Raw genomic sequence first — 14,530 nt, 5'->3', positions numbered from 1 at the left:
CAGTGGTAGTCAGGTGATGGTGTGCCTGTGACGTTGGCTTAAAGGTATGACTTGGTGAGCATGACTGTGTCAGGTTTTTGTTTGACTAGTCTGTGGGACTGCTCTCCCAATTTTAGCACAAGCCCCTGGATGTTAGTAGGGAAGACATTGAAGGGTCAACAGGGCTGAGTGTTCCAATGTTGTTTCCAGTGCTGAGGCTGATGCTGGGTAGTCCATCCAGTTTTATTCCTTTTTGACTTTTCTGTAGTGGTTTGATACAACTAAGAGGCTTGCTAGGCCATTTCAGAGGGCAGTTAAGAGTCAGCCACATTGCTGTGGTTCTGGAGTCACAGATGGCAGATTTACTTCCCTAAAGAGCATCAGTGAAGCAGCTAGGTTTTTACGATAATCTGATAATTTCATGGCCACCATTACTGAGACCAGCGTTTAATTTCAAATGTATTAATTAAATTTAAATTCCACCAGCTGCTGTGGTGGGATTTGAACCAGTGTCCCCTGAGGATTAGTCTGGGCCTCTGGATTACTAGTCCAGTGACATTACCACTATACTACCTACTCCATCAATGCTCATATCCCTTAATTCCCTAAAAATATATTGACTTCTGTCTTGAATATACTCAACGACTAAGCATCCACAGCTCTCAAGGGTAGGGATTTCCAATGATTCACAACCCTCTGAGTTAAGAAATTTATCCTCATCATGGTCCTAAATGGCCCTTACTCCAAAACTGTGACCTCCTATTCCAGATTCCCCTGAGAGGGGAAACATTTTCTCATCATGTCAAAACCCCAAAGAATTTTCCATGTTTCAGCCAGAGCACCTTTCATTCCTCTGAACATCAGGGTATTAAGGCCTGGTTTACTCAGCCTCTTCTCCTAGGACAATCCCCTCATCAAGTCTAGTGAACTTTTGTTGCACTCCCTCTAGGGCAAGTATCCTTCTTAGGTAAGAAGACCAAAACAGCACAAGGTACTCCAGGTGTGATCTCTTCAGGGCCCTGTGAGTTCTCTGACTTTTACATTGGAGGTAGATCTGATTATAGATGAGGAACTAAACCTGGGTCAGACTTTGGCTCCACATCTTAGTCACATAATAAACTTTATGAGGAAAAACTTGATATTGTATGACTGAAATTTGACAGTAATCTCTAGCATTCTCTGAATTTTAGAAGTACTTTGGAGCCTATTAACATCCAAGACATTTCAGTGAGTAAGGAAGAATTGGACCAGAGCTTCCTAACGTAAGTGATGTTACTTCATAGGTAACTTATTTATAGCTGTCACAAGATGTATGTTATTTGTGCAAGTGATATTTCATTGAATCATTAAAATTGCATTGTTGAGGAGGCCATTTGGCTCATCATGCCTAAGCTGGTGTTAGCTCTTCAATTGGAGCTACCCACTCTGATCCCATTGGTCTCAGGAATTAACCATCCAATGCTGCTGGGATGTAACACTTGATTATTGCATCCTTGGTCGTCGTGTTGCCTGTTTTAACTTTTGCTTTTGTTATAGAATCTAGGCTCCCTAAACTGCTCGTGCTCCAGCTACCCTCCTCTATCTAAGGGCCCTTCTTACTCTCAGGCAGGCTTGCTGGATTCCAATGATGAGGAACCCTTTACTCTCATCCACAGCTTCTGACATCACTAGTACATCCATTATTCAGCAAATGTAACCCAAAACTCCTCAATTACTTGAATCTAAGATTTTTTTTTCCAGCAAGAATTAAATTCACTCAGTTTTAGTCAGTTCATAAGGCATTGCTTAAATTGTAGCATTAAAAGGTTAATCCAAGCCAAATGTTGACCCCTAAAATTTTAAGTTGAGTGGGGAGGCGGGATTCAAGTCCGGGTCATGAGTCCCCAATAAATATAGGAACACTGTGGTGGGCAGCTCAGCAATATGTACCAAGAAACCAGACAAATCATTCTCCAATAATTATTTATTGACATAAAAACCATAATTATCACTAAATAAATGAGTATTGTTGAAAAAAGACATTGTTGAAGCTCTTCGTCTTGCACTCATCAGGACAATTTGCAAGAATACCAAATGTAAACGGAACAATAATTTAGACCGCAAGAGAAGAGAGTGCTGATTGATTGGCTAGTGGAGTCTGATTGGTGGAGGTGTTGCCATGGAGAATGCACCAGTTAACTAATGGCTGACTATTAACTACCAAACTTTGTTTAAATTCAAACTGGGCAGGTTGACTCTGATTGGTCAAGGCATTGCCCTGGGGAATGAACCAAAGAATGGCTGCTGCCTATTTTGTTTAATTGAAAAAGGCACAATGCGTGTATATGTTCTTTCTGTCTGCAAAGGACAGGGCCCTATGTATTAATATATGTGGCTTCTAACATGTATAAGTGAGCCACACTGTGAGCCTGACGGACAATCTTAAATTGGTTGTCCGTGTACCTCATAGCATACTCAGGATTGTTTAGCAAATGTTGTCCAATTGCTGAGTCACAACTAATGTTGGACACTGTGTTTTGAGTTTTATAAGTACAGGCTGGTTGGGTATGGTCAGTACCTTGCCTGTTGTGAACAGCCGAAGGGACATGCAATCTTTGGGATATATGGTCTACATATCTAGCAATTAACTATGCCACCAAACACATAGGGCAGAATTTTGCCCTCGGATGGCATGCGGGCCCCATTGGCTTTGCAGTGGGCGGACAGCCGACCCCCGCCACCGAAACCGGGCCCGCCGCCATTTTGAGTGGATGGGCCAATTAAGGCCCACCCAGCAGCCTGCCCAACGGGAAGCACTATGCGCTTCCTGGGTTGGGTGGGGAGGGATTCCCCATCTGTCAAAGTGCGCTCTTTCGCGCATGCATGCGAAAGAGCGCACTGCTCCCTGAGGCAAAGTCCTGTCTCAGGGAGATTCGTGAGAGGTAAGTAAAGTCTAAAAATAGAGAAATATTAAAATTATTAACATGTACCCCTCATGTGACAATGTCACACGAGATGGGACATGTTAACAATAAACACATAAAATTTATTAAATTTTTAAAAAACGGACATGAAACTTCATCCCGCCAGTGGATGAAGTTTCTTGAATAATCTGCAGCCTGCTGGGGCTCCTGGCCTGCCCGCCAGCCTTAAGCTTGGACGGGCAGGGCCTTTAATTATCTTAGTGAGCCTGCCAATGGCCTCAATTGGCCATTGACAGGTCGGCGGGCGGACAGCTGATTTCGCTGTCAACCTGCCTTCCTAAACATTTAAAGGGACCGGAATGACGCCGGGGATTCCTCCCGACGTCATCCCGCGTCTTTTACCCCTCGCCGAGCGGGCCTCGCCCCCAAATCGCCGAGGGGAAAATCCTGGCCATAATAAATCTCTCTGATCATGCACTTTCTGAAAGCAAGGAGTTTGTTCTTTCGCATGGTTTAAATTTTGATGTGCCTTTGTCCCACATCAAACAGGAAGAGGTATTTGCTGCGTTCGAACTCCTCTACTCCCAGCTTCCCCGCCTCAAGCCAGCATGCACTGAAGATGCTGAATCGTTGAAAGCGCGCCTAACTCATCCAGACCATGCATATTGCAGGATTCTAAATAACTTGACCAATTTTCACAGGCAATGCAAATGTCTGGTAGCGTTGAGAAGCCTCAAAACTAAACCAGACACACATATCTGTAAACCTGACAAAGGGACCAGAATAGTCATCCTTAACAAGCATGACTATATTAACAAAATGCATGCCATCCTTAATGACGGTTCTAAATTCGTATCCATTGGATCTGCCGCTCACCATGACCGGACAGCATCGCTCGAAAATGAGCTTAAAAAAAAGCTTACTGGACTTGTGTAAGAGCAACGAGCTGCTGTGTGATATATATGATAGGATGTGTTCTCACGGCTCACTGCATCTGCATATGTATGGGCTGACCAAGACACACGAAAGTGATGTCCTTTTGCGCCCTATCTTATCTACGACTGGTTCTGCACAACATGATTTGGCCAATGGTTGGGCGAGTCACTTTGAGCAAATTTTCACATTTGAAAAGACCACACAGAACTTGCATATCGACGGCGATGCTCTGACCATGTGCTCATTTGACAGTGCTAGCCTATTCGCCAATGTACCACTTAAGGAAGCCATAGACATTTGCACCACATCATTGTGTCATGGTGATCTTGATGCACTGCCGTTGTCTGAATCTAAATTTATTGAACTTACAAACTCAGCAACTCGTGCAGTTGTATTCAGTTTTAACGACACCATGTACGCTCAAATAAATGGTGATGCCGTGGGATCCCCTCTAGGCCCAGCTTTCAAAAACATCTTTGTTGGGTTCCACGAGAAATGCATCTTTGATGGAATGACACCTAATCTTTGCATATTTCCGATATGTGGATGATACATATGCTATATTTCAATCCACAACAGCATGTAAGAATTTCCTTACACACCTTAATGGACTCCATCCTGCGCTCAAATTCACCTTTGAAATAGAGCAGTCAAATGAGCTCCCTTTTCTTGGCGTGCTGGTTGAGAACTCTACTGGGGACTCTCTACTGCTGTCTACCGCAAGCCTAACTTCACTGGTCAATATATGCATGGGATTCCTACAGTTACACACGCTGTAAGATTGGCCTTGTCAGCCACCTCATAAATAGGGCCAGAGCCATTTTCTCACCATGCAAGCTTGGAATTGAAATATGGCACATCAAATCCATCTTGTGAGATAACAGCTACCCTAATCATATTATTGCTCACAGTATATTGTGCAAACTCATGAATGGGCATGTACAGGTTGTGGGCTTTGCTGGCCAGGCCAGGATTTTGACCCAGCAGTTTTCAAACCCCTCAATGGCTTTGCCCCTTCTTACCTCACTCACTTCTTCCAGCTGCACAACCTTTAGTACTCTGTGATCTTCTAATCCTGGCCTCTTGTGTATCCCCTAATTTAAGCATGTGAAGCCATGCCTTCAACTGCCTGAGTCCCAAGCTCTGAAACTCCCTTCGTAAATCTTTCTACCTCGCTATCTCCTCCTTTAAGTGGCTCCATGAAACCTGATTCTGCTGCAGTCTTCTGTGATTTAATGTGAAATTTGTGTCAACTGTTTGATAATACTCCTGTGAAGCACTTTGGGATATTAAAGGTGTGGTATTAATGCAAGTTGCTGTTAACTGCTGATTCCATATTGTGTCACCATTTTTACTGAAACTCAATTTTGAGAACACAATTCAAGCAGTATAGTATAAGAAACACTTTATACACAGGCAAGCTTTAGACTAACATGGACAAACTGACCTATGAGCTCCAGCCTCTATAGTGAGGGTACAGCAGAAGATGAGAACAGTTGGGGAAGGCGTTGAGATGTGCATCAGAGGACGACAGGACCTCAGTGTAATGTTTTCTTCCATTTCCTCCAAATTGACAGGCTGCCCAGCATGCAGCTCACCACCACCTGGTGGCTGGGGGCCCTTGGAGATAGTTGTTGACAAATACGAATGGGATGGCAGGTGACCATAGGAGGGATGGAGAGAAGGAGAGACAATCGGAAGTGGGATGGCTGCGGGAGAATGATGCTGATGTGGGAAGAGGTTGGTTGGCTGTGATCATGGCGTAGAATTGATAGATCAGTGATCGAGGCGGAGGTCTGGCATTGCGGCGGGGGAGAGAGAAAGAGGACATGATTGACAGAAAGGACGCTGAAGACTTTTCTGAGGGACGTTGGGGAGCTCTCATGTTCCTCCTGGCCCACAGTGCTGCTGAAATGAGCCTCCCTTTTACTATGCTCTGGGAAACACTTGCATCAACTATGAAATTTAAGGATAGTGTTAAATAGTTGTCCTCCTCAACATGATGTCACTAAAAATCTAGAGCAAAACATATATTTCGTTAACAAAAATAGCATTAATATTGAAGCAACAAACCATCTGATAGTAAAAAAAAAATTGCAATTTTCTCCCCTGTAGGAGTGAACATTTTGCTGGGGTAGAGTTGTCTGACCCGGGGAGTCCTGAAGTACCTATGAGCACTGACTAAGGCAGTGTATGTCGGTAGGAAACCTATTCATTCCACCATTGACAACCTCACTTCCAACACCTTGCCCTCTTCTCACTCTAAAACCTCTCCTTCTGACAATCTGTCTCCAAAAAATCTTTCTGTCAAATCACTTTCCGCCCAAAATCTCTCCCTCAACCTTCTGCCCTCGTCCAACTTTTAAAATCTGTTTTTTTATTGTCCTTCCCCAATCCACTTTTGTATCCCATTTTATTCCCTGCAAAGCATTTCTAGGCATCTATCCAACGTGAGGAGCTGCTTATTGGAATTGAGCCTGATAACTACATTTACCAGCACAGTTCCCTGTAGAAGGACCAGACTGATGTAGGATAATTTGTTTGTACTCTAACACTTTAGGCTAATCAGTGGTGAGGTCAACCAAGACTTTAAAATGTTCTAACCAATGGTTTTTAATAACATGAACACAGTACAGATTTGTAGACAGGGATTGTTGTACTATGTTGATTGCGCTGATATCCCACCGCTGCCAACCACGTTGTACCATGGTGGCGTTGTTGTCTCAAAGATGAGATCCTGCAGAGTTGTATATTTAAACATGAACTCTTTATTGTCAACCTTTGTCAACCAGGTTACTGTCATGCCTGGTGCTGTAACCTCCATGCAGGCTGGTTCCAGAGTGTTCTCTCTAGACTGTTCTCTCAGCCTATTACCATGTGACTCTATACATCATGCCGTAGATGGTGCTATTTTCCAGTTCCTCATTAAGCTTTGCTCTGTTGAGCACCTTTACATTACAATGGCATGACATAACACAACAGAGATGTGTACAACTTTTAAATCACTGATACAATTAAAACCCCAAATAGCCGATTCTCTGCCAACATCCCATTAATGAGAGATTAATAATTCCTGCATAATGTTTTTCTGGTGCAACTCATGGACTGAGCATTGTCCCATCAACTGTCCCTTACATCGGCCTTTTAAAAATTCTTTAACAGGATGTGGGCATCGCTGGCAAGACCAGCATTTGTTGCCTATCCTTAATTGCCCTTGAACTGAGTGCCTTGCTAAGCCATTTCAGAGGACATTTAAGAGTCAACCACATTACTGTGAGTCTGGAGCCAAATGAGGCCAGATCTGGTAAGGACGGCAGATTTCCTTCCCTACAGGACATGAGTGAACTAGATGGGTTTTTACAACAATCAATAATAGTTGATGTAGATAGATGATGTCCTGGTCACTATTACTGAGACTTGCTTTATATTCAAGATTAATTAGTTGAATTTAAATTCCACCAGCTGCCATGGTGGGATTTGAACCAGTGATATTACTCCTATGCCACTGACTCCTCCTGTTCTTGTGGAAAATCAAAACCTCCCTTCCGTTCTCTCTTGCCCATGGTTCCACAGATTAATGCTACCAATCAGTATCTGGCGTTTACGATGGTTACTCAGAGTCTCCGGAGGTCTTCTTATCAGTAAATTTCCAAACTGTCTTCCAAAACACTTTGGTCACCCTTCCCCAGCATGCTCTCCTGAACAGTCAGTTTAAAAGTTCTTTTAACCCTATCGCTCCTTTTAGCAGATAATTAATTAATCCAGGTAAAATCCAAAAGTCCTTCAATGAAAATCCTGGCGAGATTATTATTACTTATTTGTTTTTTTATTTTAACCTAAGTGGACTCCGGTCAGTTGGAGTGGTCAATCTGTTGCACACTAAGCATAGACCAAGGACCAAATCTGGGTCAGACTTGAACTCTATGCCTTAGTCCCATTATAAACTACTTGAGGAATAACCTGATATATTTTGATTAAATTTGATAGTAATCTTTAGCTTTCTCTGAATTTAGTCTACAAGAGGTTGAAACTAAAACATCAAAGAGTAAGAGCGATTTGGACAGCGACCACCCAAAGTAAGTGAAGTTACTCAACAAGTAACTTATCTGTAGCATTTACAGTCACCTGATAGATGTATATTGTTTTTGCAACCGATATGGCACAGAAATTACAGCTCAGAAGGAGACCATTTGGCCCATCATGCTTAAGTTAGCTCTTCAACTGGATCAATTCATCTCAATCATTGACCTTACCAAGGTCAGTGAGTAGAAGGCTGTAATTATAAGGGATCTTACCCAACAATTGTTCCCCTTCCATAGAACACATAGTAGACCACAGAAGGAAGCCATTCAGCCCATTGAGTCTGCACCAGCTCTTATGAAGAGTAATCCAGGAAGTTGCAGTCCCCTGCTCTTTCCCATAGCCTTGGAATATTTTCCATCCAGCAAGAGTTCTGCCTGGAGCCATTTCTTGCACCCATGTCTTACAAGCTTTTGTCATGCTAAATCGCTTCCATGGCTTCACCCCCACTCCCCCCCTCCCTATTTCTGTAACTCCTCCAGCCTTACAACCCTCTGAGATCTTTGGGCAGAATTTTTCGTCCTGTGGGTGGGCGCGCGCCTGACCCGATCGGGAGTAAAATAGTGTGTGCTGACGTCAGGTGAGCATCCCGACGTCATCGCGCACTCGTGCGATATTTCTGTTGGTGGGTACGCGTGAGAGTTGGCTGCGCGCCCGCTGACAATTAGGAGGCCTATTAAGGCCATTAAGCAAGTAATTGAATGCTGTTTCTCGCTGCCCAACCTTATGGTTGGCAGGCGTGCGAATAGGCCAGGCAGCCTTTGCATTTTTTAGGAAACATCATCCTATGGGATGGGATGGGATGAGCTTTCCAACAGTAAATAAAAAAAATAGAAATTTTTTTACATTTTTAACATGTCCCTCTTCATGTGACTGAGTCACATGTGGGGATATCTTTATATTATTTATAAAATCTTTATTTTTCATTTTGAAGTTCTTCAGTTCCTTGAGGCAGCTCTGTGCCTTCAAGGAGCTTTCAGTGAGCACGAAGATTGGAATGTACAGACTTTAGTGCTTGCACTCCTCCCACCCCCCAGCAGAGCTGAGGCTCTCAATGCGCATTTCACGCTGGCTGACCGTTTACTGGCCAACCAACGTGAAATCGCGGTCTTAGCATGATCGCGGGTGGCGGTCCGTTTCGCAGCTGTTCTCAGGCCTGCCCGCCGTGCCTGCCCAACAAAGGGAAAATCCTGCCCTTATGTTCCTCCAATTCTACTTTCTTCTGCATTCTTTGATTTCCTTTGCTTACCACTGATGGCCAGAGAATTTACATAGGGTGTTGTTATGATGCCTTCAGCTGGTATGAATAAAAAGCAATATCATAATTAACCATATTTTTTGCTGAAATTAAAGGGGCAGAAAAGAGTATTGTGGCAATGATGCCTGGGAAATATATTTCTGGAAATATCTCTCGTATGCTTTTAATTTTTTATGCAAGTTCACCAATTTTATTTTGTTATTTGGATTGAAAGTTATAGAATGATGCAGTACAGAAGGAGGCCATTTGTCCCATCATGTTTGTGCCGGGCCATTGAAAGAGCTACCAAACTGATCCCACTCTCCTAGTCTTTCTCAATATTCCCTTCAAGTATTTATCCGGTTCCCTTCTGAATATCACTATAGAACCAGTTTCCAGCATTCATCATTGAATGTTCTTGAGGTAACCTCCATTTATAAGGTCATTCATCACTATCAACAATCAATATTCCACAAAAGTTCAATCACCTCTTGATGGTCAACCATCCATGCAAATCATCATTCCATTCTGCTTGGAAAATCATAGAATAGGATCTTACAGCACAGAAGGAGGCCAGAATTAAAAACAAAAAATGCTGGAAATACTCAGCAGGTCAGTCAGCATCTGTGGAGAGAAACAGAATTAACATTTGGCGCTGAGATGATCTTTCAGCTGATGGCTTCTTTTCCTCTTATTGGCCTGTCCAGCTTCAAGAGTCCCGCCCGAAGTCCTTAATTGGACAGCAAGTCCACCTTCAGGCCATTAATTGACCAATTTGAGGAAAACCATAACCGGGTGACTGTTTCCCGCACAGTGCCATTATTTGACCATGATGGTGGGGGCCCACGAAAAAAACCCTGCCCCCAAGGGAATTGGCAAGGAACCAAATGAAGACATGAAGAGAACTTACATAGGGCGTTGTTATGATCAGGAATGCGCTACCTGAAAGGTTGGTGGAAGTGGCTTCAATAGTAACTTTCAAAAGGGAATTGGATAAATACTTAAAGGGAAGAACATTGTCGGACTTTGTGAGGGAACATGGAGGAAGAATGAATTGAGTAGATCCTTTATAGAACCAACTGAGGCACAATGGATAGAATGATCCATACTGGTCACTGACTGCCCAGAATCGAAAGGCCCTTGCAGCCACCTGGAAGCTGAGTTAGTGTTGGGACCATGTAGGCATTACCTCATACCTCAAAGTCTTGTGGAGTGCATAAAAAATAGATCTAAGGGCCTCAGATCCAGACCTGTTACGATCCTTGGCCAGACCCCCAAGATGTTGGGGAGATCCAATTAGGGAGCAATAACATTTTGTTTAAAGTAGACGAAGTTTGAGATTCAAGACACTTGCTCAGTGATTAAAGCCACAAGATGCCATGGGTTTTGAACAAACAAAAATAAACTTTACTATACAAGGCCAGAAAAATAAAACAATTTACAATATCTCTCTTATATCTCTCAAGATTCTGTTCCCTGGATTCCCAAGAGAACTCAAACACCATTTCACAAGCACAATTTCAGCTCTTTAGCCTTGCCAGGCAGAACATTACTGCTCGAAAGGGGTACCTTTTCCCCAGCGGCCTGCAGCATGGAGTCATCAACCTTTGAACATAGGAATTAGGAGCAGGAGTAGGCCACTCAGCCTCTTGAGCCTGCTCCACCATTCAATACGATCATGGCTGATCTGATTGCAACCTCAACTCCACACTCCTGCCTACCCCCAATAACCTTTCACCCCCTTGCTTATCAAGAATTTATCTACCTCTGCCTTAAAAATATTCAAAAATTCTGCTTCTACCTCCTTTTGAGGAAGATAGTTCCAAAGACTCACAACCGTCTGAGTGAAAAAATTTCTCCTCATCTCTGTGACCCCTTATTTTTAAACAGTGACCCTTAATTTTAGATTCTCTCACAAGAAGAAACGTCCTTTCCACGTCCACCCTATCCCCTCAAGATCTTATATGTTTTAATCAAGTTGCCTCTTACTCTTCTAAACTCTGGCGGATACAAGCCTAGCCTGTCCAACCTTTCCTCATAAAACAACCCACCCATTCCAGGTATTAGCCTAGTAAACCTTCTCTGAACTGCTTCCAATGCATTTACATCCTTCCTTAAATAAGGAGACCAGTACTGTACACAGTACTTAAGATGCGGTCTCACCAATGCCTTGTATAACTGAAGCATATCCTCCCTGCTTTTGTATTCAATTACCCTCGCAATAAAAATAACATTTTATTGGCTTTCCTAATTACTTGCTGTACCTACATACTAACCTTTTGCGATCCATGCACTAGGACACCCAGATCCCTCTGCATCTCAGAGTTCTGCAATCTCTCACCATTTAGATAATTTGCTTCTTTTTTATTCTTCCTGCCAAAATGGACAATTTCATATTTCCCCACATTATACTTCATTTGCCAGGTCTTTGCCCACTCACTTGACCTATCCATATCCCTTTGTAACCTCCTTATGTCCTCTTCACAACTTACTTTCCTACCTACCTTTGTGTCATCAGCAAATTTAGCAACCATGGACAAAATTTTTACCTCGGCAGGCGGGCGTGCGCCTGACCTGCTTGAGCGTAAAATGATGCGCGTTGACATCGGGCAAGCGTCCCGACGTCAATGCGCAGCCATGTGATATTTCGGTTGGCGGGCATGCGCCAGAGTCTGACTTTCTGCCTGTAGATGAAAAGAAATTCAGGGACCAAATGAAAAAGAGCAGGAGCAAGATGAAAATAAAACCAGGTTTTGTAGGAACATAAGTAGGCCATTCAGCCCCTCTTATCGTTCCACCATTCATCCCCCTACGCTTGCTGACCTGCTCTGGATCTCAGTGTGACACCACCTCAATTTTAACTTCCTTATCCCTTATTTTCAAATCCATGCACAGCCTCACCTATCTCTGTAACCTCCTCCAGTCCAACAACCCTCCAAGATCTCTTTGCTCCTCCAATTCTGGCCTCTCACAGATCATTGATTTCAAATGCTGCACCATTGACAACCGTGCCTTTAGATGCCTGGGCATCAAGCTCTGAAATTCCCTCCCTAAGTGTCTCCGCCTCTCTACCTCTCTCTCCTTTTTAGAAGGTCCTTAAAACCTCCTGCCTCCTTGGCCGAGCTCTTGGTCACGTATCCTGATGTCTCATTATGTGGCTCAGTATCAAAAATGTTTTTATTGATATCTCCTTTGTTAAGTGTCCTTGGACATTCTGCAACACAAAATACTCTCTATATAGGTTACTATCCAATAAGATCATGACTGATATGTCTTTTTCTTTACTATCGATTTTTAATTGTGATTTTATTTTATTTTTTTCTCCCTTGTTTGTTCACCAGAATTTCGGAGCAGCTTGGTTGTAAGAGGCCAGCATCAATTGCAGCCATGAATGCGATAGCTAGACCTTATAACGTGGTTCCAAGAAAGCTGTTGCAGAATCTCAAGAACATCTACAAAACCGATCTCCCACTGACTACCAGTCAGATCAGCACACAGACTATCTAACCTTTGAACTGATGCCTTTCAAATTGGGAGGCGCTCAACTCTCGACGAGAAGGCACCTCTCGAGCACTGGTCAAAACCTTGGGTAAAACAAGAGAGACGGTCTGATCTGAATCAGAGGGGGAGGGGGAAAAATAAAAAAGGACAACCTTGGAACTAGTGGAATAAATTATTTTTGTTACGTAATAGAGTTAACAAAAACACTTACAGAGTTAAAATGCAAACAAACAGCAAGATTTGCTTGGCTACAGTGTTACACATTTTGGGTTGAGTGGCGCTAAATGTAAAGGATGGATTTAATGACTTGGTTTTGCTGAATATCCCAATGTATGTTGTGAAAGAGGATGTCACAACAGTGCTGTTTAATATATAAGTAAAACAATTAAAAGTGATTACATTTAAATTTATTTTTGCCTCAGTTTTATTTCCACCATTTCTATCTAATGCCTCAGAGATTAATTTAATCCGAGGATGCTTTCTCTTGGACGCTAAGGAAAGGCTATGCCGCTTTTACACTGTGTTCATCTCATGATGCATTTTATACCAATACTCATTTTCTACAAAGCCCAAATCGGATCATAACTTGAATTCTGCTCCAGTATCTAGGGAGACTCCTCATTCTTGAGCAGGGAGTAATAAGAAGCCCCCTGTTCTACTGGGTGATCACTTCCTCCGTGGCAACCCTACTTGTCACTTTGTCCCTTTTATCTTATTGACTGTTCCAGTGTTCTCCTGGCCAGCCTCTCATCTTCCAGCCTACTTCTGCTCATCCAAAACTCTGCTACCCTTATCCTAATTTGCACAAAATCCTGTTCACCCAGCACTCACTGACCTACCTTGGCTCCTGGTCCAACAGTGCCTCGATTTAAAAATTCTTATCCTGGTTTTCAAATTTCTTCATGGCCTCGCCCCTTCCTCCCTCTCTAACTTCCTAGAATGCTCTGAGATCTTTGCACTCCTTCAATTCTGGCCTCTTCAGCATCCCCAACTTTTTTTTTCACTATTGGTGGCTATGCCGCGAGTTGTCTAGGCCCCAAGCTCTGGAATGAATACCTCCCTAAACCTCATTGCCTCTCTCACTCCTCCTTTTATTGTACTCTTGAAAACTTGCTTCATTGGCCAAATCTTTGGTCATTTGTCCCAGTGATTTCATATATGGTTCAGTGTCACATTTTGTTTGGTAGCGCTCCTCTGAAAAGCCTTGGGACATTTCACTAATTGAAAGTTTACTCTGAGCCTCGTAAGGAGAAATTGGGACAGGTGACCAAAAGCTTGGTCAAAAAGGGTAGGTTTTAAAAACCATCGTATAGAAAGGAAAGCTAGGGAGGTTTAGTGAGGGAGTTCTTGAGCTTAGGTCAGGTGATCAAAAACACGGGGGATAATTTTCTCTCTGTCGGGCGGCCCGGACAGAAGTGGGGGTAGGCGGGCGGGGAACCGATTGCCGCCCGTGATCGGCTGCACGCCGCCATTTTATGTGGGCGGGCCAATTAAGACCCACCCAGCGTGATGCACGCACGATAGTGCTCAGCACTACCTGTGTGGGTGGGGGGAGGAGGAGGGAGAGTTGGGGCCTGCGCTCTTTTATACATGGGCGCGAAAGAGTGCAGAAATCTCCCTGAGGCATGCAGCTGCCTCAGGGAGATTATGTTCAACATGAAACTTTGAAAAAAAGAAAATTATTCAGACATGTCCCCTCATGTGACAGTGTCACATGAGCTGGGACATGTTTATGAGTTTTCTTGAAAATTTTTATTTAATTAATAAACCTTTCATGAAACCTCATCCCGCCCCATGGGTGAGGTTTCATGAAAAATGCGAAGGCCGCCTGGGCTATCTGCCTGTCCGCCAACATTAAGGTTGGACAGGCTGCCCTGACAACTTGTCCAATTGG

General features: G+C 43.3%; 2 protein-coding genes across 2 annotated transcripts in view; one reads left to right on the top strand and one right to left on the bottom strand.

The window, feature by feature from the left end:
• cfap65 (cilia and flagella associated protein 65) overlaps positions 1-12,974 on the top strand; it is a 152,032-nt gene extending 139,058 nt beyond the window's left edge. The window contains exons 32-33 of the mRNA XM_078552783.1: positions 1,170-1,241; positions 12,477-12,974. Coding sequence (XP_078408909.1) covers positions 1,170-1,241; positions 12,477-12,642 — 238 coding nt within the window. The 3' untranslated portion in view covers positions 12,643-12,974. The remainder of the gene's footprint in view (positions 1-1,169; positions 1,242-12,476) is intronic.
• The window catches only part of LOC144686882 (tubulin alpha-1D chain), a 917,839-nt gene that overhangs the window by 654,271 nt on the left and 249,038 nt on the right, over positions 1-14,530 (bottom strand). The window lies entirely within an intron of this gene.

Source organism: Cetorhinus maximus, chromosome 11 (genome assembly GCF_964194155.1).
Source record: "Cetorhinus maximus chromosome 11, sCetMax3.hap1.1, whole genome shotgun sequence".
Lineage (NCBI taxonomy): Eukaryota > Metazoa > Chordata > Chondrichthyes > Lamniformes > Cetorhinidae > Cetorhinus > Cetorhinus maximus.
This window is presented reverse-complemented; position numbering and strand designations above follow the sequence as displayed.